The sequence below is a fragment of the Channa argus genome, chromosome 19 (genome assembly GCF_033026475.1).
Source record: "Channa argus isolate prfri chromosome 19, Channa argus male v1.0, whole genome shotgun sequence".
Classification (NCBI taxonomy): domain Eukaryota; kingdom Metazoa; phylum Chordata; class Actinopteri; order Anabantiformes; family Channidae; genus Channa; species Channa argus.
The window spans coordinates 13,911,375-13,938,920 of NC_090215.1; the positions used below are offsets into that span (position 1 = coordinate 13,911,375).

General features: G+C 38.1%; 1 protein-coding gene across 2 annotated transcripts; it reads left to right on the forward strand.

The window, feature by feature from the left end:
- The first annotated feature begins 3,027 nt into the window (after positions 1 to 3,027).
- On the forward strand, positions 3,028 to 26,248 carry dnajb6b (DnaJ heat shock protein family (Hsp40) member B6b). Of its 2 annotated transcripts, XM_067485838.1 has the most exons (10): positions 3,029 to 3,180; positions 9,704 to 9,818; positions 12,313 to 12,422; positions 14,255 to 14,320; positions 14,940 to 15,038; positions 18,126 to 18,263; positions 18,446 to 18,587; positions 18,693 to 18,763; positions 23,992 to 24,123; positions 25,299 to 26,248. In XM_067485838.1, exons 2-10 carry the CDS (start codon positions 9,754 to 9,756, stop codon positions 25,415 to 25,417), a joined length of 942 nt encoding a protein of 313 aa, XP_067341939.1. In that variant the 5' UTR covers positions 3,029 to 3,180; positions 9,704 to 9,753; the 3' UTR covers positions 25,418 to 26,248. The 2 variants fall into 2 exon arrangements, with proteins under 2 accessions (XP_067341941.1, XP_067341939.1); XM_067485840.1 differs by lacking the exons at positions 23,992 to 24,123; positions 25,299 to 26,248 and having other exon boundaries at positions 3,028 to 3,180; positions 18,693 to 19,300.
- Positions 26,249 to 27,546: the final 1,298 nt, after the last annotated feature.

Genomic DNA, 27,546 nt, shown 5'->3' on the forward strand with positions numbered 1-27,546 from the left:
TGCAATACAGCTCAGGAAGACGTCCGTCCCTCCTTGGACCGATTCCATCTCTCCATCCTCTCCTCCCTGCTGAAATGACCAACTTGCTGCCCCCTCTTCTCATCTCAGAGCCCGAACCCCACACATTTGCTGGGCCAGGGAGCTCAAAGTAGTAATTGGGTCTTAAAAACCGGTCTTGTCATTGAAATGAGGGATTCATCTCAATTACTATGAGATTTATTTAAGACTATTACCTTGTGATGGATTATAACTGACAAAGTTAATGCAGGATGTTATGAATCATCCTCACTCTGTAATATACTTTAGCTTGCTCTGAGGCCTTTTAAGGGCTAATTGAAGCTTTTAGCCTTGTTTGTCTTTCTGCACAGCAAGGAAACATCAAAAAGTCACTTGTTGGGGTGATAGATATTGTAGCTTACTTTGCACAATATTGCTCCAAAAGCACCATCAACTGTGCAAACTTACCATTATATCTTGGGAGTGTGGGCCCAACATGGAAGCATATCTGTCAAGCTAAACATATGTTGTGCCACAAAGAATTACATCCATACCTGCAGGTATTGCATCAAAAAGAAACCAAGCCCCCAAGTAGGTTACATTTATTATAACAAAGTGCCATCTTGTGGTTAACTGTGGTAGTGTGTTGAAAATTTTGTGAACTTTTTCTTCTTTATTTACAGGACAGCTCATATAAAATGTGGTGCCTTTTTTTTCTGCAGGATCCAACTTCTAGTGAATACAATGCTGCAAACTGCAACTCATCTTATTGGAGACACCCTGGACACATTTCAATAAAATATTATTAGACTTTGGGCCTGGTTGCAGAAGGGAACAGGAAAAAATGGAGATTGTGTCTGCTCTGTTTTGATACATATGGATTTACAAGCTCAAACATGTCATAGGAATAATATAGGTTCATTAGCAGCATACTAAGACAGCAACATGTTTGACAGTGCACTTCCTACTTGTCTAAATGTGAATTTAGGGATAGACCAACCTAGTACCAGCAAGTTAGCAGTTTATATTATTTGCTCCATTTATAGTTAACTGCCCAAAAGCAGCGGTAGCATTTGTAGCTAATCACTAGCCATAAAAATTGAAGAAAAGCAAAACAGTCTCTGAATACATTTAGATACAACTATTGACTAAATGATACATAATGACCTATGTGTGATATCTATTGCTCTAATTCCTCCTGCTAAATGAGTCTAATTAGATCCTGACTGCTCATAACGTCTATTATAATTGATAGCTATCTGTCATTTTCATTGCATCTTCTTTATCTGGCAGAAGCTCTAGCCTACGTTAACTGCAAGAATGACCTTCATATTCCTTTTAAAATCAATGCAAGACTGTAATTTCAAGCTCAGTTCAATTCAAAACTGCAATAACCTGTGCTAGTTCAATTCCATTTTTTCGGGTTATGATGAGTTCAGCCTATATATTCTGCCTCTTACTTACAGTAGCCTATTCATGCTTTAAGATATCCATGCCTCCAATAAAAAAATAGAAAGACAGCATATATGTCAAGACTTCCAGCTATTTGATTTACGTCATACAAAATTATAGGTCTAATAAATACACATTTGTGGACATTTTATGTCAAGGTTATATTTCCTATATGTAGTAGCCTTTTTGTGACATAAAATTTGATCTGTCCATCTCAATCTGCTGGCCTTTTAATACAAATTAAAGTGTTTTGGCACACTAAGCTGATATCACACAATCAAAGTTTTTGCCTGACATCCTTTGTCAGATGCTACATTCCACACCTCAGGTGTTTAAAGTTTTTGTTTTTTCATCTATAGCTCTTCTTGGGATTATGTGCTCAAGAAGCTACAAGGGCCAGACTTAAAACATTTTATACTAAAAGAATTTTAGAATTACTTTTTTCGTAGAGATGCTTAGTATGGAATTTTGGTAGTTAGTCGTAGTTCCTCCCCTCTCTACACGACAGGTGGCGCATAAAGCATCTTGTCTATAATCTTAGTACAAGTTGTAGCTTTATTACTTGCTGTAGTATGTTGCTTGACGGAATCCCCCTTTTGCTTGTCTAACTTGTAGCTGCTGGAGAATATCAGAGATGCGGGACAGGGCTCGTGAGTAATACACATGAAGAGGAGTCGTCTGTTTGCCGGGTCTGATGAATGGCATCAGATGTGTGAGCAGCTCAGTGAAGCAGCGCTGCTGTCAGCACTCTCAGACGTGATGCTTTTACATGCCCGTCCTAGAAATCTCATGATTCCCAAATATGACTGATACTGATGTTTCTGATGCAGCCTGAATGAAAAGAAATCTTTCCATGTGGGTAGAGAATATAAAACCGAAATGCGAATTCAAAACCTTGCAGAATATAAATGAGTTAAATATGTAAAGGTAGCCCGGTCGTCCACCAATCCCGCAGTTGTTGGTTCGATCCCCGGCTCCTCCTCCTCCTCACATGTCGGAGTGTCCTTGAGCAAGACACGGAAAGAAAGGGTGAATGAGAAGCAGTGTAAAGCACTTTATAGGTGCAGACCATTTACCAACGGTCACACATGTTTACACATTAATGTGCCAAGTAATATTCTGCTAAATCAATACGTTTATCAGTGTTATTTGTATTGGTCTAAAGTGTACTTTTATGACTATAAAGGGTACTTTTAATTTTGGTCCTGTAAGTATATTGTAATAAAAAATTTATTTATGTCAATATTTTTCAAATACAATTCCAAGACAGATGTTGTTTGAAGTAATTCTATCCTTTAATCTATACTTGAAGTAAACTTAACACAAACTTTATGTATGAGGCACGTGTTAACCAAATCTGGAGTAGATTTACATGTTCCTATTCTAAGCAGCACAAAATACAAAATAAAAAAGGGCTCTTTACCCCTCTCATTTCACAAGTAAATAAAGGGATGTTTCATGCATGGAAAACAGGCATGCAAACCTATGGCATTTCAATAATTCAAATTAAAGCTCAAAATAACCTCGATCGAGCCCGTTTATTTAGTAATTATGTGGTGTCCGACAGTACCTGAAAGCAGCAGCACAGTGTGGGGCTGGTCGATATCAGCGGGTCCATCAGCAACCAGCCAGTAGGCAGCGTCTGCAGTCACAGTTTCCGCACTTAGAGGAAGACAAGGACGGCTGACAACAACAACAAAAATAACACCTGAAGCCAACACACTTAAACAGGTGAGAACGCCTTGAATTAGCTTTAATGTCGTGGGTCTCTGTGGGACTTTTATTTGGGAAAAGAGCGTTAACCGTGTTTACCGTCTCATGTCGCAGAAGAAAGAGCATGTGTGGATGCTGTACCGCTGGCATCACCGAGGAATATCATAGTTTCACCAAACATGTAGTTTCCACTTGTGTCCGATTGCCAACGTCGAGGAAACGCAAGGTAGTTGAGTAGTTAGCTGCTAACTTAGTGCTGCTAGTTAGCATAACGTGTCATTTTGAGTGCGGGTCCAAGCCATCTTTACCTAGCTAAATAACAACAAGTTAGCGAGGAACGGCAAGCAACAGTGTTTAACGCTACATGCTGCGCCTTGTTAGGGTCGCTGTGAGGACATTTGCCAAAGTTGCGGTTGCTAAACTTAACCTCATCAAAGGTTAATGTAACGTTAGCTAACACGAGTACGCAGTGTTAGCTAGTGAGGGTATCTGGTAATACGAGACTAACTTAGTAGTCACGTATTAAAGTTACGGCACAAGTATTTTTAGACGTGTTTTCACTTATACATATATATGTATAAGTACACACACCCGTACTGCTACTTTATTAATGGCCTGCCTCTATAGGTTATTGCAGTTAAAACTGTTCAATCGGCTTTCTGGAAGTTTCTGTTAATCTGATGGGGCTGCTGTGTTTACTATGTCATGGCGAACCATGTACTTTCTGCTTGGTCTGTTGATGCGTAGCTTCCTGAAACGGCAGAAACGTTGCCCACAGTGGGTGGCAATGATTTCTTTAAGTATACGTATTTTTAAATTTAGCCAGGCCACAGTTGGCGCAAACAAACTGTTGCCATTGGCTACAGATGGTAAACACTGACCTGGCGTCAAGTTGAGCACATTGGTAGGGGAAAAAAACTACAGTACAAAGCCCGCATGGGAAGCGGTTTACATTGTTTTAACGACTGTCTGATGACCGCAACATAATGTATTTTCAATAAGCTATATGACATGTGTAGACATAAGTAGAAGGGCCCCGGAGTCGTACCGGTGACCCTGTGTTCTGTGAACGACTTCCTTAAGTAAATGTCAAGTAAATATTGCGAATGTTATGTCTAATAGTATTTCCTGTCAAATCGTACATTGACAAGTTTATGGACCATGCTTGACATATGTTGAGTAATGACTTGACCAACCAGTTTGCCCTCTTCTGGAAAATACATTGGCATTTCCATTTGACTTTGAATGTCCCATCTGTTTGACGTATGGGCGAATTCTGCAATGCTAACAAGCTAAGTAGGACATGCCAAACTAATGTAGTTGTCAGCAATATTAGATTTTTATGATGCACTAGTAGTTTTGTTGTAAACATTCATACATTTCATGGTCAAACCCAGAGTTTTACAGCTTTATGGCTTGTAGTTTGGTTGTGATGCTGCAGTGACAACCTTCCTTTGTTATCAGAGATCAGTCTTCAAACCCTTCCTTCCCATGTAGACTTTAATACGAGGTTGGTTTCATACATACAACCAATAACAATACATTTAGTATTTGTGCTATATTCAGCTTTAAATATTATGTTTGTGACATTTTTGGTGCTTAAGTGCTTTTGGGTAGTGTTGAGTGATGAGTGGTGATACTTAAAAACAATGTACCTAAAACAGCTGGGACTCAATTTGTGATCTTGAACGGTGAACACTCACCACTTGTTTTCTGGCAGTACATTGCTTCCAAAGACAGAAACAGAAAGGGGCTAAAATCTAATCAGAGATTTTGATCTAGAAATAAAACCTTGAGAGGCTCTGCAGGTAATTGCCTTTTAAAAAAGGCTGTGCAGACGGAAATTGTTAAAGCTTTTACAAGGCTTATGTATCTTTATGGGTCAAACCTACTACTGATATGAACATGATGTTACTTAAACAGAATAGGAAGACTTGCCGAGATTAATGTTGGGGGACAGGGGCTCTATCATGTTAAGTATGTGGTCAGCCTTTCACTTTATTTACAATGGGTTACCTGCAAAGTCTTACTTAAGCTTGACTAAAATTCTGCGTAAGTTGTTCAAATTTGATGGACATGAGACAAATATAAGGTGGCACTCCTCTACTGTCCCTGAACAGCTTTTATCCCCTTATTTTGAAAAGGCAAAAGGATGAAAATTATTTTTATTTCCACCAAGATAGTATTTAATGCACATTGAGTTAATAGAAATCTTCCATTTATCGGAAATGAATTAAATTTAATTTTATGATAATTCATCCAGGGAAGGCAAACAAAATGGCTTCAAAATAAATCATAACTTTTGTGTTAACTGTTTTATTACTGTTATCAACTGTAATATCTGTTGCCTGAGTACTGTTATCTATATTACGCATTCTCCAATTATGACAGGATTTGAATGTGTGTGAAAACATGCTCCAACCTGTCAGTGTAGTATTGATGCATATAATGGAATTCACCCAGTAATTATAAATTAATCATACACTATTACCAAATAAGGACTATACTTAAAGTGTGCAACACAAATATCACAGCATTACACATATGATAGCCCAAATAAATTAGTAGGTTTTACAAAAATTGCCTAACATCCTCATTCACCATTACAAGAATGTGTCTTTTAGTCTCTCACACACTGATACAAATTTCCACTTTAGATGAAATCTCATTTGGCACACCAGTACAACAAAAGTTGAAATCTTTTCTTTCTCAACTTGGCTGCTCAAGAAGCCTATGTAGATTTGAGTCAACTCAATGAACACTGACATAAGACCTTTGCTGTTAGGTAGCTGTTCTCCGGAATGCAGACCCCTTAACCTAGGAGTAAAACTTTAATGATCAGCCATAGGCTTTTTCCCAGGCTACCTTCTTTTAAACTATCAGTAATCATTTCTAAATCTATATATTGATTTTTGGAGTCCCATTCCCCTTATAGCCTTCACCAATTGCTCCTGGGATTGTTTTCTTTCAAAGCCAGTTAGTCTATTCCTAGTTTTCTCCAGTCCCTTCATAGTGGAAAGCCAAGCTCACACCTTGAAGGTGTTTAAGGAAAAGTACATTCTGAAAAGGGGTTTGGAAACAAATCAAATGTGATTCAAAGATCTGTGAGTCTCAAAAATATGTACCAACATACACATTAAATTTTTCCCACCCCCTCAAACAGAAACACCACAACGTATTTTATTCAGAACATTTGTCAGCAAGTGAAGAATAATTCATTTGCTTAAACAATATTGTGATAATTATCACTATTGAATTGTTGTACCTTGCAGTCAGTGGTACTCCTTTCATAAGGTTAGAGGTGGTAGTAGGGCCGGACTATTAAAAGCTATCTCGATTAACTATTGCCGTAAGAATTTTATCTAACAATGATAAACAGTGGAGTAATTGTTAATTGATAAATGTCCACCTAAATCAATTCTGCTGTGGGACTAGGTTATGTACCTGACATGTTGGGCAAAAAAAACAAGAAAAGCAGCTGCTGGACAGATAAAACATGTGCAAGAAAAGTCAGATTCTCATAAGATGAGGACATTGTGGTCACAAACCTGGTGGGGCTGCAACACTGCTCTCTTTCACACTTTGGTCATGGAGTGTTGCTGTGCATAGGAGAGTCAAAGGTTGAGTTCACACATGTTTTTCCAACCTAGACGCCAATGCTATTTGTCACTACAAATTGACAGTGTACTGAACATTTGGCAACTTCTCATATACTGTATTGCAGGTGGTGACCACTTCATTTACTGGTTAAAGTGACAAATATAGCCAGCAACAGGTGGTTTCGGCTGCCACTAATGAACAGTATTTTTGTGATGAACTTGAAAGATTGTTTGAGAGAGAGTGCTTGAACGCATTTACTTCATTCATTACTAATCCCTAATAAACATGCTATGAAATTGTGTTTATAATTTTGGCCATATCACCCAACCCCAGTCAGTGGAATAGAGATCATAGCTTACCCGAACCACCACCACAGCGGGTTCCTGTACACAGGGAAGCAACAGTTCATCAAATCTTCATCGTATCACTTATTATACTTTACAAAAGTGCTAGTTCCCCTTTGGAGAAATTTCATTTAGGCTCGTTGTGTAGGCAATTACATACATCACTGTGACATTCAAGACTTGATGAATCATCTAACACTGCTCAGATACTTCATCTAACTGGCTGTCAGTCCCAGTCTGTGTCACTAATAAAAAGAGTTAAATAATAGTTAGCTGTAGACCTTTTATTATTACATTTTGATTATGATTACCTCTGATTATCTTCTTGGTTTGGAATGTAATCGTTTACATACTTATTCAAGATGACGTCTCCCTAACATGAGATCAGCAGCTTGAAAATTATAACTTCAGCACTTGCTTGCAAATAATTAGAGCACTTCAATAATGACCAAATGACCAATTCAACAGATGTTTCACACCTAATTTGCTAAAAATTGTATGAAGTCATTAAGCCAAATACTATTCAGGGATAACTGCACATCACAAAACAGTGTACACAATAATTAATAAAACAAATTTTTTCTCAGCTGTGCTTTTATAAAGTTATTAAATATCAGCTTTTTAGTGTGGTTTTAACTGATGATTGACAAAAAATATTCTTTTTGTGATCTGAATAAGTATAGCTGTCACCTCTGCTTCACTGATGTATTATGGTATTGACTGACCCAAATCCTTTGCTTATTTTGAGTCACCATGAACACTGAGCAGAGCAGGAATCTGTAAATCTGGGTTAGCTGTGTAATACTACCACTAGGCATTAATCTGCACATGCATGCATCAGTATATACATGTTGCAGGAAACCAGGAGAAAACACATCTCTAGCAGGCACTAGTGCCTATTAAACTCCAACTGCTGCAGGGAACTGGTGATGGGTGAGTGGTTAAGTAATGGCTGAAGAGCGGAGGCTTTTTAAAAAAAAAAAAAGGAAAAAAAAAAGATATTTTTAGTATGGCAAGTCAGGAAATTGGGGTTTTTAGAAAAAAGTTGTAGAAAAACAATGGCTTTCTGGGTCATATCTCTTCATATTTAGGTTGTGTGAGTGTATTGATATCATATTCAGGTTGTGTGTATCTCTCTCTCTCTCTCTCTCTCTCTCTCTCTCTCTCTCTCTCTCTCTCTTTCTCTTTCTCTTTCTCTTCTCTCTCTCTCTCTCTCTCTCTCTCTCTCTCTCTCTCTCTCTCTCTCTCTCTCAGGAAGATTTCCAATGAGCAAATAGGGGAATTGAACACACAAATAGAGAGCAGATAATGAAGTGTCAAAGGGAACATTGTCATGAGTTCACTGACTGTGCCATGTCCCAACCACCCTGTGACGGTTCCATGTGCCCCCCCATACACACATACACCCGCTCAAAACACACACAAACAATCTAAGAGCAAAGGCCACAGGTTATAAATAGCAAACAAACAGGACACAGTGGACTCCCAGTGTAAGATGTCCTCAATGGCTTGTTTAGGCCTTTTTTTCTTTCATGATAGCTGAGCTACAGTATGTCGTGATAATTTATGGTTGTTTCTCGGTTTACTTGACATTTTCTTTATTATTTTAGCTGTCTTGTTGCAGTCTTGAAGTCCACGTGATAAAGGGAGCTCAGAAGCTACAGTAGTTACTGAAGTATTCAGGTCACTTAAGTTGTTGCACATTGAATGTGTTGTACATAAAATTTTCCATGAATAAAATGATTGTTTTACTATCCATGTGTGCTCAATAAACCACTAACTAATTGAAATTATTTTTTTCTTTTGTAATCTAATGTAATCTTTCCAATTATATCAAACTGAAAGTAGATTGCATGCCTGAATGTGGGCATTTTGTTATTCCTCCTGGCAGATTACTGATCTCTTTAAGCAACTTTATGTGGAGGTCTGCAGATGGTAGTTTATTGCCAGTGTTTGTTGTTTTGTTCATTGGGCAAAAGTGATGCTTTTATAGGGAAAACTGGTAATTCTGTACTCGTGGCCACCCTATTGATTATGTGATCAATTTAGCCTTATTGCCTCTGCTGTTTCTTTTTCTGTATAGTATAGGAGAGGTTTTGAGCTGGTGGCTGGTTATCTTCTGTGTTCCAAAAATTTGGAAATCTGGGACTGAAACTAGAAGGCTTGAGCTAAGCTGTGATAATTTTTTCATCAAACCTGTTCTATCTTGTTTTTGAGAATCTGAGTCTCATAACTTGAGTATTAGATCATGCATAAAATACTTCTCAGTCCTTATGGTGATATCCACAGACAAAAAACATGATTCACAGCTTTTCATTTAACCTCAAAGTGAGGGATCATCACTGGTTTATTATGTAATTTTGCTGTAGCTGTATTAGCTCTCTCTGCATGTCTATTTCAGTGCAGTTGATTACATTGTTGGGTATTGACACTCGTTTTAATGCCATTGCACTTTTCCTTTCTTTTACAAATTTACCCCTCTTGTCTGGAAAGATTGTGTTGTACCCATCACACATTGCTATGCTTGATCAAAGTATAGTGGGCTTTATCTCTCCAAGCTAACGTGTTTTTAACAGAGCATATTTTTTTTTCTACAGAGGCAGCAAAGAGGACCCTCACCATAGACAGCCCTCACAAACACACAGCCATGGTGGAATACTACCAGATATTAGGAGTCCAAAAAAATGCAACACAAGAGGATATCAAAAAAGCGTAAGTGGCCAATGTTTTATTTTTTTTTTCTGTTCTCCCCCCCCCCCCAGTGTTGCTAAATGTTGGTCACTTAAGGGGGTGCAGCAGGTTATTATAACATCCCCCTCTAGCTCTATAAACACACAAAGGGAGAGTGCAGAGATACTGCAATGCAAAAAGTTTCCACTCTTCTTTCTGTAACCTCTCCACAGTCAAATACCTCCCCCCCCACACTCACCCACCACTTGCAATCACTCACTGAACAGGGTAGTTCCAGTTAATTACACATCCTCATTGGTTTGTCACTAAAGCAATCTGTTTTGACAAGTTAAGAGTTTCATGTGAATTTCATTTAATGACTGTAACAAACCTATTTAAAACTAGGTGTGTGCTTCAGGGGAGATGAAAAATTCTATTTGGTAATGTTAAAAAGCATGTTAAAAGTTTGAAGAAATTGTTGAATAAGACCGATTATCGCAGATTAAAGCTACAAGTGCATGCGTATTCAATTTGCAAATAATCCCTCATAGATGGTAAATGCTGAGAGCCTTCTATCTTTGTGCCCTCAGATGTTTGCTGCTAAGGTCGAATGTTATCTTGAAAGACAGATCTTGAAAGAAGATCTGTTTCTGGTCTCTTGATTGAATTATTAGCACCACTTGGTGCAGAAATCTTTACTGATAAATTAATTGACATAAGGGTGAACTGTTATTCTAGGGTTGGATATGCCTCAGTCATTTTATCTAGCACCATCATCAGATCACTTTGTATCAGAAGTTTTTATTTCACACATACTTTTTATGACTTCCCATTATTCTTAGGCTGCATTCTGTGGTTGTGACAAGTAAATCTGGTTAGTTTGTTGCAGATATATTGGTAGTAGCTGATAAATGACAAGAAATTTAAGTACAGAAATGCCAAATGTGTATATTTTTAAAATTGTGTTTAAAAATTACATTTAAGGGAACCTCATGAACTATTTATGTTATGCGTTGTGTAAAAAACTGCACTATTAGCCAATATCTAAAATGTTTTTTGTTACTTTCTAATTCATTGGTGTTGGTCAATTGAGAGAAGTCAATTCCTTTATTTTTGCTGTAGACTGAAAACATTTGGGTTTGACATCAAAAAATGAGTATGAGTCAAGAGATATTTTATTTCCAGGTATTTACATCTGGATACTGGAAAAGTGTATTCAACATGAAAACCTGTCTATCAGTGAAAAACAAGCAATTGTGAAGCCGAGAGAAGATGGAAAATCAATCAGAGCCATTGCACAAACATTGGCCATATCCAGTACAACCATTAGGAAAGTACTACATTAGAGATACAACTTGCCTGTAATTGTACAATATGTTATTGTGGAAAAGTGCTGTAAGCAACTGTAATATATTTTTTTTTTTTACTTATGATGCATTGCAATATATAGTTAAACTTTGTAAAATGGCAAGAAGTTATTGTAAAATGAGGGGAGTGAAGTTGGTGAAGTTTGAGTCAAGCTATGGTGAAAACAGTCAAAGGTAAGTTAGAACCCATTGTAAAATGGAAAAGTTGTAAAACAGAAACTATTATATATATTCTTTTTCAATTAGCAGTTACAAATTAATGATAGTTAATTCATAAATAATTAAAGTTATTTTATATATATATATATATATATATATATATATATATATATATGTGTGTGTGTATATATATATATATATATATGTGTGTGTGTATATATATATATATATGTGTGTGTATATATATATATATATATATATATATATATATATATATATATATATATATATATATATATATATATATATATATATATATATATATATATATATATATATATAATGCTGCATTGTTAGACTAAATGGCTGACAGCTACTATTGACCCTGATGAAGGCTATAGGCCGAAAGACGTTGGTCAAATAACAATAAAGTTGTTCAATAGTGTTCAAGTTTTGCCGACGGTTTGATCTGTTCCATCTGGCCACTACTATTAACAGTCGCTCCCTAAGACAGTCAATCCCTGAATTGTGCAACATTTCTTGCTGGGTGACTTTCAGCATCTACAGCATCTGTGTGTCTGCTGCTGGGGCTGCTGCTTTGCTTAGAAACAAACAGCTGATGCAGCGTAAGCCACAGTTTGAGGCTGACACTGCACGTCCATGGATTAATGTCTTTGTTATTTCTGCTTGGGCGGTGAGAAGGACAGGCAGGCGTGCATGTGTGTGAAAACAAGCACAGAGCAATGGTGGGACTCTGTGTGTTTGGTGTTGTCATGGCTGCCACCCTAAAAAAGACGGGCATGTGGACTATCAGTCCAAGAAGGATGAAATTCAGTTTTCTGATTAAGTTGTGTATGGTGTGGTGGTGTATCTATATAGACACTCATATTTCTAAATAAAGATGGAACTATTGGTCCTTGGCATCCTACACAGTATATATTCTGTGTTTGTTTCTGTTTTTTTGTGTCTACTTCTCTTTATAATGTGATATATGGAACTTTATGTCCCAGGTACAGAAAATTGGCATTGAAGTGGCACCCAGACAAGAACCCAGACAACAAGGAGGAAGCAGAGAGGAAGTTCAAAGAGCTGTCAGAGGCATATGAAGTGCTCTCAGATGGTAAGAATTCTCTGGGGGGGAATTGCTAAGCACTACATGACTTCCTAACTTGCAGTTTGTTTGTTTTTTTTTGTTTCTTTTTTTTGTTTTTATTTTTATTTTTTTATTTTTTTTATTTTTTTTTTAATGGTTAGTCATTGACATTTGAAATATAGAAGCTTCCTTTTGTCTGTTATCTTGGCTGTTAAAAAAATTCACATTTATTCACATTTTGGATGCAAAAGCATACGTTATTCAGTCCTAGACTTTAGGAATATAAAATAGGGCTGCAATTAATAGATTTAGATTGAATAGATATTGATATTTATCTGAATAATATTTCCTTAATTGTTGATAAAGGCAATTTCAGACAATATTGTAAAATGCTCATCACAAGCTTCTAGATCCCAGGGAAATTAATATTGTTTATCCTGCTATTAGTCTAAAGCAGAAAGATATAGTTTTCTGTCATTTAATACAAAGAAAGATGCAAATTCTAACATTTGACACGTTTAAGCTAAGAAAATGATCCTTTTTTGCTATGAAAAACTATATAAATGGGTTAAATTTATTTGCATTTATTTGCACCCGCTGGAGCCTAGAGCCTATCCCCGCTACCATTGGTAGATGGGCTGGGTGCACCCTGGATGGCTTGTCACTCCACAGAGAGACATACACAGACAGAAAACCATTCACATTCACACTTATGGGCAATTTTAGATTCACCAGTTAACCTAACATGCATGTTTTTGGACTGTGGGAGGAAATTGGAGTACCGGGAGGAACCCCACACAAGCACAGGGATAGCATACATAGCCCACACAGAAGGGCCAGGGCCAAACCCGCAACCTTCTAGCTGTGAGGTGGCAGCCCTAACCACTCTATGCTGCCCCAATTGAGAAATCAGTGACATGAAACATCTGTTAGCTTAATGAAACAGATGAAGCCCCTTCCAGCTTGTTGGGGTCAGTCACAGAATTATTTCACATTAATTTCCACATCAGTTTCTAAGCCAACTTTATCAAATACCACCAGACATATAAGGCACAATTTACAGTTTTGAATTTAAAAAAAAAAGAAGGTTTTACTGCCTTATAAGACTAAATTCTTTTTATTGAGCGGATAAGAATGATGGTGTAATCATGACAGTAGTTTCTTTGGAACGTATGCATGACAGCACAGCTGAAACCTGTAAGAATTTGTCATAGTTATAAACAACACACATCAAGTCACAGAACGAAAGTATTGTTGGTATTTACCCGCAGTGAAATGTTCACTGTGGAATGTGGATGTACTTAGTTTTGCTTTCTTTTTGCCACATCTTAAATGCTTTTCATATTGATGCAGGTGCTGATGGTTATATTTATACTGCTTAACGGAAAATTGTCTAGTTTGAATTGCTCACTGCTGACAGTCCAACTGATAAATTATATGTTGGTCTGTCTCTTTAATGTAATATGGAAACGTTAGAATGTTTGATTCAATTACATTTTTTTGTTGTGAGTTAAGTCTGGATCGGAAAGACATATGATTGTCCATTTGAGAGAGAGAAGGAAGTGAATTTGTTTTGTTTGTTGAAACTTTTGTTTGTTGAAACTACTTTTACATAAGTACAGCATAAATGTTTGTACTCACCATGATTCTGTGTTTATTTTTTTCTACTTAGGGATTGAGAGAATTTTGAAAGGAAAAACAAAAAAATAAATTGTCTTCATATCTAACTAGAATGGTGTAATACACATTTTATTAATAAATAACACTAGCTCTTTTTAGAATAAAACAAGGGAGGAATCTTTTCTCTCTTCTTCTGTCTGTGTCTTGCAATCTTATCTTGTGTTCTCCTCCCACTACAGAAAAAAAGAGGAGTGTTTATGACCGATATGGCAAAAAAGGCCTCTCAGGAGGAGTAGGAGGTGGTGGTAAGGAGATGGCTTTTCAAATATTGACCTTTTAATATTATTTACAGTAAATGCAGTAGCACACACCGATACTGATTTGGCAAAATGAGTGATAGCAGTGTTGGAAAGCTTTTTCTTTGACTGGGTTTACATGCACTTAAGTAACTGGGCGACTCAGAGAACTCAGCTTTTTTAGGTAATTAAGAAATGGTGTTTCAAACACTTATTTAGACTTCTACTGTTAGTTACATTTTCTGTCTGACTTTAGACAGGCTTTGTTTCAAAAAGCAAGCGGCTTTGCCCCATTAATGATCTCACCTTTGTCCAGCCTTTAACTCAGCTGTGTGTTCCTGTCTGCAGCCTTTTATTACACACACGCACACTTGGAGAAAGCTAATTAGAAACCTGGGTGCTAATATACATGGCAAAGAAATCTGAGTTCTCTGACAAAAATCTACCTGAGGAAACCAGGTTATGCTAATACCCTGCCATGATTTTGGAAACAAGTTTTCCTCTTTACATGACATTAAAGAAAAATCAGCTTTCTCAAGAAGCTCGACATTAACCTGGTTACTTAAGTCCTTGTAAACGCACTCTTTGATACATAGATAATGAGCTGTATTGTGTTCATGTTTTACAGAAGATCATTTTGATCACTTTGGCGGCTTCACATTCCGTAATCCTGACGACGTTTTCAGGGAATTCTTCGGCGGCAGGGATCCATTTGCAGAATTTTTTGGTAAGTATGTCTCAAACCTGTCTGTGCCCGTAGAGACGGTGACGGGAGTGCGAAGAGATAGCGACTAAAGAGTGTCATAAGAGTGGGGAGTATGCAGTGACTATTATTAACCTTATAATTTTACCTGGTCAAAAATATACACAGACGGCCTGGGAACACTCAATAAATACGGGAAGGATTTAGTTATGTTACCTAATAACTTGGCCTTTTAGCTAGATGCTATGAGCTCCTGTTGTGTAGAAATGTGGAAAGGTTGAGCATTAGAGTCAAGAAACCTTGTGTAAAGCCTAGCGCTAATCCCCTGACCACTGTAATGTGGATCTTCAATACAGTAAGCTCCGATTACCTCATCATCTGCCACTAAATGTTACACACTGGAAAATAATCTCAGTTGGATGTTAACCTCTTCTATGCGTTTTTCATCTATTAACCAGGTTTATAATTCTACTTTACTCTTAATATACTCTTACATAACTTTTACATTTATGTGTGCTGTGTTATCTGCTGTAATTTTTTATTTTTTTTTTTAAGATAGAAAATAGACACGATCCTAAATAAGCATATTTCTGTCTGGTCCATTCCAACTTAAGTATTCAAAAAATGTAATGCACGAAGTTGAGCAACAGTGCATGCAACAGGAGTTGAGATTGGTGGGGAGAATCAGGATTCCATGACAGCCAGACAGATCTAGCCCAGTTAGGAGATGTCAAAAAGTGGTAGAAAGCCATTGTTGGTTTTCTTCGACATGTTGATCTAGAAAAACTTGTCACCTGTAGCCTTTTTTTGAGATTAACTTACTGCCACATGTGCTAATTGTTTCCCTGACAACGAGAGTCTGGGGCAGACAAATTTAACAGCAGTTTTTACACACAGCATAAAATTAGTTGGAAAAATCACCTGTATGGATATCGTATAAAGACAAAACCCTGTGATTATGTGTATTGCAATAAAGAGGGTGTACCTACTTTTTTAAACCACTCTTTATCTTATCAGAACCATCATTTCAACGGATAGTTTTTTTAGCCACTGCAAGTGGCTCCACCTATGTTGTTGAAAGTAAAATTACAGGAACAACAGTAAGCAAAATGTATAATTTAAATATGGATATTAAAATTTGCACCCCAAGTAGTAGTAGGAGGGTCTTAACCAGTGACTACCAAGTTTTTGTTGTTATATCATAATCTTGTAGCACTTAACCAAATGTTGTTTCAATAGTTGTATTATTTATACTATAATTAGAGGAGATTTCAAGCCTGTCGCGGGTTGTCTGGGTTCCGCAAAAGGCTGATTGGAAGGCATGTGTAGTTCACCCTGTGTAGCTCTAAATATGGATCTAGACGCAGGCAGAGCATGGAATTGAGCTTCTACATCACTCAACTGGAATGCTTTCAAAAATAGCTTCTGCATTGAAACAAAAGCAGATGTAATAATGCCAAGTGTGTGTGAATGCTGTGTCAGAGCCCATGTAAAAGACGGTACGATTTGAGCTCTAAAGCACGATCACGAAACTGACTTGTTAGAAAAAGTAATGCTAAGAATTTGTAGAAAGTCTTGAGTTTTTTTAAATGACACGTATTTGTGAAACCATAAAAACCATAAAACTGGTTGCCCTGTTGCCCAGAAGAGTAAAGTTCATTTTGTTCTATTTTGAGTTGGAAAAAACATTTTTATTATGCTTATTTGAACTCAACAGGATAGGTTTAACATCCATATTCCAACATTTATTTCAATTCTGTGTTTAATGTAACTGGCTTTCCTTAAGAAGGCCACCACACAGCTCAGATATGTTGTTAAACCCCATCCAGCCTCCAGTCCTGACTGTCCCAGTGAGCAGCAGCTGGTCCTGTGGATCTGTCACTGAGACAAATACAGATTCACACCACAACGAGGGCCTACTTGTCTGCCAAGAACAGCACACACAGTCTCAGATGAACATTTGAAGATGTAGACAAGAAGAAGGTGTCAACAGACTTACTTTTTGGCAGTATTGTGCAGAAATGGACTCACTGTATCACTGGCTAGTTTTGATAATTGTACTTGTAACACTGTCTTTTAAAGACATTGCTGAATAGTTGAAACTGTCCCAGTGGGCACTGTGCAGTGTTGTACAGGTGTGGAACATGTTTCTCTTTAATCTCTAAAAACAGTTTAAAAAGCAAGTCCTCAGTGTTCTTCTTCGTTTGAAGTCTACTTACTTACTGACAGCTTTTTAAGAGCTCAGCTGTCTCTCTAACATCTTCTAGGTAAATGGACAGTAATGCAGTTACACCGGTCATTGGGGGGATACTTTTATTTTAAGCTTTCTGTCAGATGAAACAAGTAGAGCTTTCTCATTGCTGCCTTGGTACATTCAAGGTTAAAGAAGGAGTCTTCTTTCAGCAAATGGTGCCAGTGATCCAGACTTTCCTGCTGGGGTGACCCAGATTGGCACTGTGCAATTAGTAGCAAGGTCACAGGACTATAGATTGAGAAATAGTGATGATCCCTTTGAGAGTTTAGGGTTTAGACTGATCAAACCAGCATGCTGACATCAACTACAGCATTTATTATGTGATACTTAAATCTCAACCTTAAACCTTCCTAAAATAATTTCTCTTATATGAACCATGGATTAAATTACCATGTTTAATGTAAAATTAGTCACCCTTGGTGACAAACCCATAGAGAATTATCACCAGCAAGAAGCTGTTGTGATTAAAAAGCTGTGATAAAACCCTTAGTCTTAACCGCTTATACCAAGTCAAACAGCTTGCTCTTGACTGTTTTAACACACTTTAACCCAAAAGTAAAATGAAGGTAAAATATTTGGTTCTGTTCTCTGGTTCATTACTGGATCAAATATTGCTTCTGGCTTATTTCTACACTGTGCTTCACACACTAGAAGATCCTAAAAAAGGTTTTACTATACCAACTGAGTCAGGGACTTTACTATGTGGGTTCCTGCAATACACAGCACTGGAACAGCTCTTACTTACAAATGACGTATTTAAAAACCTGTTTTCACAACACTTGTTTTGAAGAAAGGTGTTACATTCATCACGTTCTCCCTCGAAAACATTGAATTGTATTCTGTGTTTCCCTCTACAGCTGATGACCCCTACGATGATTTCTTTGGAGGTGGTCGCAGTCGCCAGAGGGGTGCAAGTCGGAACAGGATGGGAGGGCCATTTTTTGGTTTTGGGGCCTTTCCAGGATTTGGCCCTAGCTTCTCAGGATTTGATTCAGGTGCATATATCTTCACAAGAACAATGCTGGGAATTAGCTTTTTTGCTATGTGCCCTAAATGCACAGCCTTGGTTGTTTAGTTGTAACAATGTTTAACTGTAATACCCCAGAAAATATCTTTACATTTGGTAAATACTTTATTCATAAGTAATGTATGAGGTTTGTTTTAAAATTCCATACAGGTTTTAGCGCGTTTGGAGACATGAGGGGAGGAGGTGTAACGTCTTTCAGTTCTTCATCCTTTGGTGGAGGGGGAATGGGTAATTTCAGATCTGTCTCAACCTCCACCAAGTTTATCAACGGCAAAAAAGTTACTACAAAACGGTACCTGCATTGTAAACTCAAAAGCATTTTGCTTTTTTTGCAACACTTTGCAGTAATAATTCCTGCTCTAAATAATTCTGTCTGCGGTTTATATTTTTGTCACAGCATCGTGGAGAATGGCCAAGAACGAGTCGAAGTGGAGGAGGATGGTCAGTTAAAATCTCTAACAGTAAATGGTAAGGAGCAGCTCCTACGACTGGATAACAAGTAATAGTCTCACCACAGGATTTGACCAGCATGCACTTTTCACACCTGGAAAAAAAATCACCCAGTACAAATGTCTGCTGCCGGTGGTTGGCCTCTCCTCTGTTTGTTCTCATGCATCTCAGTTTAGCTGCAGGGGAGGAGAGAAAGTGTTTGTATATTTCTATTTATTCTATTAATGTGGGTGGGGGGGGGCATGTGACTGGGATTTATGCTTTTGTTTATTACAGTGATTGATTTGTACTTTTACCTTTGCGAAATGCAGAGCTGGAAACTTTTATTTTCTTTTGGAGTGGATATTGTCTTTGTTGCTGAAGCAGAAAAAACAAGATGCTATAGATTTGACCTGTTTTCTCTATTAATTTAAGTTTACCAAGGGAATGATCAAGCTTAACCCCATCACCCTAACGTCTTTAACTTGAACTTCATCTTGCTAACCTGTCACCATGTTCATATGTGTGTAATATGAATGACTTAGATTATTAATAAATTAATGATATTAATGTGCATTTTCTTACTTTTACTTGTGTGCATATTTAAAAACAACACAGTTTGATTGTTTCTGCATGATTGCTGAAACCAGGGGGCTGCTTTGTAGTCAGCAAACCACAAACTTAGACCGCACAACACCTTAACACAACACTGTTACTGAACAAACAAGACTTTTTATTTTTTGTACAAAAAGAAGAAGAAAACATAATGAAGAGCACTGATTTGGTGAATAAAGTTGACGTCAAAGAAACGCTGCTGCAGTCGCCTGGTGTCTGTTTGATGTTTTCTCTGGCTTGACTGGCGTTTTATTTTCTTACTCTTACTGGAAGTATGAGGCATAAGTGTGTGTGTGCTTGTGATTGATCACATTTTAAACCTGCTTCACAAGTGCAATAAAGGAAGTCACAGGGGCTGCTTGTTTTGTACTTTCCCATCACACAGCTGGTCTTGTGCATTATGTTAACCCACTAACACTCAGCTTCAGTGTGCCTTGCATTATGGCTTGCACACTGTGTGTGTCACTAAATGATTTCTTTTCATCATCATCATCAAGCGATTGTGTGGAAAACTTGATTTACTTTTAGCAAAGATTTGCGTCTATCTTAAAACCCTGTGAGGTTTGTTTTTTTTTCTGCATTGCAAGTGACAATATAATCCTCTAGACATTTTTTCATGGGTGTGTATAAATGCTTATATCGTATGTGCTGATATGCATTGCTTGTTCATGCCCTGAAACCAAGAACTCAATTGTATTGCTCACGTTGTGTCATTAATCAAGAAACTTCATTTAATAGCTGGAAACTTCAAAATTGCAACATGGGTCTTGTTTGTTAGACAATTTGGAAATTTTTAGATGCGTTAGGCTGAGATTCACTGTCAAACTGAATCAAGTGAGCGGATAAAGTGCAGCTGGCTCAGAAGTATGTGTGTTTCTGTAGGAATGTGCTCAGGGCTAGTTTATATACACAAGGCTCACTGCAAATTTTTGTGAGACAAGTCAGGAGTGAGGAAACTGGGGAGAAGAGACCAAAGCGAAGGCTGAGGCGTTTTCTTGGCTCAAGCTCAGATGTTAAGTCTTAATAGTTGTGACATTTAATACGTTTGACATTCCGCGTTATTTTGCTTCTTTGTGGCCATAGCTTCAAGTGTGTAGGTTCGCATTTTGTTTTGTCACTTCAGTTTTTTTATCGTCCCTGCTGATTGAAGCTGTGGTTGCGCTTGCGCAATGCTGTTGCTAGGTGACATGCAGCTCTGCGCCAATTTCTATTTCCGTGCCTCCCGTGTGTGTGTGTGTGTGTGTGTGTGTGGCTACAATATAGATGTTGTGAAGATATGTATTGTTACGCCAACTAGCGATATCTTTCAAACAATATCTTATCATTAATGAGCTAATCTACATAAAAGCATTTCGGCGTTGCATGTTCTTGTTTTTATCGATATTTAACTTCCTGGCTAGAAGATGGCAAACCTGACTGAATTGTCACAGAGATAATTCTGTGTAGACCTGGTAGCCTGTATGTTGTAAGAATTATATTGACAGTACAATAGCGCCATCTCCTGGATTATTAGGAGATGTGATTAAAAAAGCGAATATTTAAAGGCAGATTCTGAAGGTTCCCCCGCTATAAATTAAACGCAGGGTTTTAGGTGTTTATTTCTTATGGGTATAGAAGTAATAATATGCTTGGGAAGTGTAATTAACTCTGAAGGTATTGTTGTTTGTGTATTAAGATTTGACCACAGCATGAGTAAGTTTGGTATTATGCAATTAGAACAGTTTTAGAGGCTTTTAAAAAAATGCAAAATCTGCAATAAACAGGCACTTTCAACTTCTGCATGTTTATAATATGTAGGACGTCCTCTCACAACGGGGGGTTTTAGGACTAGACTATTAAATTTGAAAAATTCCAATAAAGTCTACAGGTAAACAAAAACGATTGTTCTTCAGAGAAGCAAAGACTAGATGAATGTTAGAAATATTAACACATTCTTATTGCCATAGGTTGGATCTTATCAAGACCCACTACTCACTTTATGTGGTGAACCACTGCTTATGAAAACATATCAAACCAAACGTAATATAATGCAAGCAGCTGAAGAAAAGTCAAAAGTCTTAGATGTCCACCAAAATAGCCTTTCATCACACATTTGAAGGTGGATCCTCACGTGGCCACTAGATGACACTGTTTGTGTACAAAAGACATTTGACTGGAAATCACCAAACCTGAGGCCTGTCTGGAATAAAAGAAGCAACATGTGACCTGAGAGTATAGATACATTATTTACATTCTGTGTTGTTTTAGAAAGAAAACTTGAGTTTCCTCAAATCAAACATTAATTAATTTCATCAATATTTCTCTAAATCATTAGGTAGGGTTTGAATTCTTCCTCCAACAGACATGGAAGATCTTCTTATAAAAATAAAGTAGCTTCTCTTCCTGCATCCAATATGACACTCAAATACTCTAATTTCCTGTCCCCCATCCTCCCCTTGCTACGAAAAGGGCTTCCTGTTAGCAGAAAGCCACATCCGCTTTAACCCCCCCCTCCTCACCTGTTAGACATCTTACCATGAAACCTCACACTGGTCTGGAGCCACTGGTCACTTTATGAACGATGGCAACAATAAGCTTCCAGTTTCTTTTTGGCCATGTCTGACTGTGCTCAGCAGTACAGTGACATCATCATAACACCAGACGTCTTGAAGCAGGGGAATGTTGGCCTGCTGGAAATTATCTGCTCCACAGTCGTAGTTGTTATGTAGGGTTAGCTTCTTCGTGAACAGAGATTTATTGTAGGCCTCTTAGACATCGACTTACGCTTTTGTGTGTCACAAGAACATTTGGTATTGATGTGTATTTAGGTATTTTCACAGGTGTTTGCGCCTGTGTACACGTCTCAGTCTAGACAGCGTGCATCAAACAGCCTTCACAGACACTACACTATATTGTTTAGCCTGGAGACAATTGATAGGCACTCTCAAGACAATAGCTGGAAACGAAAGCATCCAGGAGCTCAAATGTGTTCACTCTGCTTTTCAAATTAGTCCTTGATCCAGAAAATAAAAGGCCTCCTTTTATGAGCACTAAAAGATCTCATTATCATCACTGCTCTTTGATATTGTTTTTGTTGAAATTAATTAACTGATGACGGATTATGCGACTTGATAGTGGAGGGACTCTTATCGCCCAGGTAACAGGTGCCATAATAGACGCAAATATTGATCCTCTGGAGGCTCACGGAGGCTGGAACAAAGCACACAACCTTCAAGTCACATACATGTTGGCTTAAATGAGCCATCTAACTTCACCTGATAGGATCAGCAGACTAATACAGGTTGGGATTAGATCCCCGCCCCTACACACACACACACACACACACACAAGGAGCTGCAGCCTTGAGAGTAAAGCCACCAATTGTCCTGTTTTCTGATGGTCCATTGGGAGCTGGTCTCGCTCTGCAGGGTCACCTCTCTTTTTTCAAAAGTGTTCCATTCAAAATTCGAGGCCTTAGAAAAAAGACAAATCAACTTAAAGTTTAGATGTTTTCAGCAAGAAAATAAACTACGTTCAGCCAATTTGGACCTTAACGCATTCAAAAAGCGTGTGTGACAAAGAAATTGGACTTGGGTCAAAACGGATGACCCGCAGTAATAAGATGCCTATTTAAAGAGAATTGAAATCCAACGATGCCTTTGTCTCGGTTAAGGTCTGAACACATGCTGCCGCGCTTGATTGCCTCAAAAACCCTTTGAGCTCCTCTTGAAAGAATCAACAGAGATCTGGCTTCAACTAAAATGTGCATTTAAGTCACACAAAGCCAAAGAAAAAAACGAAGGATACTGATGCCCTATCACCATAATCTACATTGGCTATTAAAATAATTTCGTGTTTGTATATGGATGGCTCCTGTGCCCACATATACAGTGTGAAGCGATATGTCAAACAAAGCTGCCACGTCTCTAATGACTCCTGATGTGTTTAAGGCTGGGCTATTACACACCGTGCAGTGGTGGTTTGGAAATGCTGGTTGCAGATCGTCCTCTAAATGGGACCAGGTTCAGCACGGCAAGCATCTGGCCTCCTTTCTTCTCCTCTTCACTGCCTTAATTACACAACACAATGGCGATGAGATCTGCCTGTAATCTTGCAGCATAATAAGTCTCCCCTCAACACCCCCCCCCACCCCCCCCCCACCCCCCCAATACTCTGCCTGCCACTAATTCAATATAAATGTAAATTACCTAGAGAAAAGAATAACCAAATCTCATTTTATTTACATGACTAATCACAATAAAGTCGGGGAGATGAAATATGAAAGAAATATATGGTTGGTGTTCGAAAGGAAGGAGGGGCCTTAGGGACTCTTTGAACTTCTTGTTTTATATCATCTTTGTTGTTTCATGTTGGTTACATCAATATACCGTTTTGCACTTGTGCTCAACTTGCTGTATTAGATGTGTGTATCTTTTTCCCCTGTCTGATTGCATTCACACTGCCAAGGGCATAACAAGGTAATATGTTTTCCTTTCAGCTTACTATTTTTGCGCCTCACACATCATGTCAGAAGGCTGAAATTCACAAAAGCAACATAGAAAAATGAAAAAAAAAAAGATTTAATGTTGGTTTGAACACCTCAGGCGATCCATCAGTGAGAAGACAGGGTTTAGCAGTGATTCATTCCCACTCTGCTCTGCTCACACCCACAGACATCGCAGCCGAAGGCCCCTTGGAGGAAGATTTCCGTCGCTGCAGACAGAACACGCATCAGCGCTACCTGAGAAACTCCACCCAAAACCCATCAGAGGAAGAGGAGGAGCATGGCCTGGGACTAATGAGAGGTCCGCCCACACGACACTGCAGGGCTGATTAATTACCAGCACACAGTACTCTCCTTTAAAGAGCACAGTCTTAATAAGCGCAGCTAATTGTCTGCTTGTGTGTCTGATGGCCGCACAAAGGACGACGACAAAGAGCGGCCTGTTTGATTGGCAGATATAAACACTGAGGACAGAGGTGTTCATTAGGCAGCTCTGTTCTGAGCAGCAGTAACAACCAGAGGTCAGAGGTCACCCTCTGTTTTCCTTCACGGGGTCAGGAGTACACACACAAAAGCCGAGCAATTATCTGCAACACACAGTCGCTGAATGTTTTATAATAGCAGCTTTGTTAGTTAAGTAGAGAACCTTTAATTTCCTTGTGCATAGTTTCTGCAGGGATGCAAACAAAAGTCCTAATTCTCTTTCTGAGATAAAGACTCAGAACTAGGTGTGTTTTAAGTACTGCTGCTTCTTAAACCTTTCTATAATGTAAAAGGTAATTAATAATTCAGTAAGAAAAGGGGAGACAAGCATTACAAAAAACAACTTTTTTGTCTGTTAGCTGTTAAATTAATCAGGAAGGTCATTACAGTCAGATGTTTCACCTCTGAGCTGTTGGTCCTTTGAAGTGTACATCTGGACCACAGGCAAAATTTGATACTGTAAAAGACAACAAACATTTAACCTAAGTAACTGTTTGGATGTAAGTCGAAGCATGTGACTTTACTAAATTATGGGTTTAAAAGGCTTCATAACCCCTAAAGGCAACTGGTGTGATAGGTCTTTGCAGGCTCCATGCTTATTAAAACAAATTGGAAAACAACTCAACTTTATTGCTCAGATCACCATAATGACACCCAGGGAGGGGTGTGGCTCATTTTGCCTGTAAGAACCAAAGTGATACGAGTGCTGGTGGTGACATTTCTAATTACAGAAGGTAGAAGTTACTGCTTTCTGCCGATGACTTATAAGGAAGTGATTTCGTAGATATGTGTTTCAAAGGTAGGTAGGCAGAGTTAGTTGTTTAGGCCTGTTTTCAGTCACTAAGTTAAATTTATTGGCTGCTGGCGAAAGGTTTATTAATGCTAATAAAGCTTATACAGTTTCTAAATGCTAATAATAAGGTGTGTTTTTAAAACTGGCAATTAAAGTGTTTCATAATGTTTGTTTTATGTTTTTAATTTTTTTTTCTGCAGGACACACGGACACCAAGAGGAAGAAACTGTGGCTAAAGGAGGCAGAGTCCAAAAAGAAGAGAAATCCTCGTTTCTTTCCACGATTTGGTGGATTTAGTGGATTTGGTCCATTTTTTTAAACACTCAGCCCAACACTTACTTTCTCACACACACACTCACACACACACAGATTTGTTGGCAGATGTGTCGTCAGTCAAATGTGGCTTTAGTTCATCTTTCCTTTCTATTAGAGGCTCAACATCTCTTGTCCAATGGCTGCAGTGCAGGTCACAACTCCTGCAGGTTTTCATCCGGCTCGCTTCAATCTTTCCACTTACATACATTTTTAGTAGTTAGGTTCTACTTTAGCTGCATTTATTGTCAGGGGGCAGCCCTGTGGATGTACAGTGAGTGTTTTGAACCTTAATTAATCTCCTATATTGGACCTTTCCTCCTTTTAGCGCATGATCTGCGAGAGTGTTGGTGTGTTTGAAAGAGTTCAGGTGGAAGGAGACTTAAAGTAGCAGCCTTGTTGCTGATAAGCATGAAAATTGCTGTACCTTGTTTTTTTTTTTTCAATAAAGAGGGAGCGGATATCTGTGGAATATGGGAGTGAAAGCACCAAAGAGGGAGTTTTTGTGCAGAAATGATCATGTTCTGCTCACTCTGCCATCATACATGGAAACTGTCGATCAGCACAATGGTAGCAGCGTCATCATCCACTCTTTTGGCACGACTGCACCACAGTGGAAATGAATGAAACCCTCTCAATTTTTTATTATTATTATTTTTTTTTTTTGTAGGACTGTTTGTACAGAGTGGATTCAGCAACATGTATTCTTTTTGCAAAAGAATCCATTTCTCTCAGTTGATTTGTCCTTCACAGGTTGTTCAAGATTACTGTAAGTGGAAATGTCTGCAAAATGTTCATTTTTTATGGACTCTTATGAATAAACTCTTAAAGAAAAACATGCTCTGTTGGGTACATGGTTTTAATTGGATCATAATATAGCAAATCATATCCATTTAAGAAAGCTTTATTGTTCTCACAGTTGTAAATTGTTGTGTGGAGCCTCTAGGGATACATAACTTTTACCCCATTTCAAATGAAAGAGGTGGCTAAAACATTACAACCACCTCTTCTTATAATACACTTCAGTATGAGCCCACTAACCACACCGACCTCTACAATAAACACAATAGAATTTATGACAATTTCGGACAGTTTAAACTCGAAAACTGAGAAATTATAAAATTGCTACAGTAGAATTCGTGGTTCTCCCCCAACTCTCTCTGCTGCTGATAACAACAGAGCAAACCCAACAGTTGCTATCTACAGAATCAACCAGGTGAAAGACGGCAAAACATTTAGAGTTGAGAGGAATTGAGTCTTGTGATGGTTCTTTGTTGATCTGTCACTATGAACAACCCGCATTACGCATAGTCATTTGATCCATGATCATAAAACGATGGATTACTGCATCTTTAATCACATTCATCAACATTTTAGACAAAACCAAACCTTAAAATATATGTAAACAAGTGCAAAAATGCGCACGCATCAAACTGTTAATATATTTTTTATCTTTGTTACATTGCTAAGTTGCATGGGTGACAGTATCTCCATCCTCCCATATGAGTTTCTTATTAACTCTTCCCTAAGTACAGCAATTGAAGCATACACCAAACACCCTGGATTTTCCTGTCACATGGCAGAGCCCTGGAAGGCGCAGCATTCACAGATTATTTTCAATCAGCCTGCAGTGTTTTGTATTATTCATGTGGCAGAATGCATGCACATGACCCAGCAACTCATTTGGCCCTTGTTTCCATGCAGCCAGCAGTCTCTAAGGATTTAATTAAACAGTGTCGAGGCAGTGGCCCATCTCCCTCCACTGCTTTACTTTATACAGCCCTCCTCCTCCCAAAGTCATTGCACAACTGTTTGTGACTTGTAAAAAAAAAAAAGAAATTACAAAAATCTTCCTGACAAGGGAAGAGCAGGTCACTGTCAAGCTCACCGTCAGCCACTGTCTCCCTACTTCTAAAAGCAAAATCACACACTTTTACCTGAATGAAGCAGAGCATCTATCAGCACGGAAAGAGAAACCATGGTATCTAATAAATATGTGTATATAATACAATAAACTACAACAAATAAACTAAGAATAGTATATAACACAGACAAAATGACATGACAAGGGAGGAAACACAAACAGGGACTGTATGAAAAGGGTGGAGGGTTGTGCATTTTTTTAGGAGAGAGGGG

Excerpts from the sequence above, each read along its gene's own strand:
- dnajb6b (XM_067485838.1), top strand. The coding sequence starts at position 9,754 with ATGGTGGAATACTACCAGATATTAGGAGTCCAAAAAAATGCAACACAA. Across the intron at positions 14,321-14,939 it reads AGGAGGAGTAGGAGGTGGTG|AAGATCATTTTGATCACTTT; the intron begins GTAAGGAGATGG and ends CATGTTTTACAG. Across the intron at positions 15,039-18,125 it reads TCCATTTGCAGAATTTTTTG|CTGATGACCCCTACGATGAT; the intron begins GTAAGTATGTCT and ends TTCCCTCTACAG.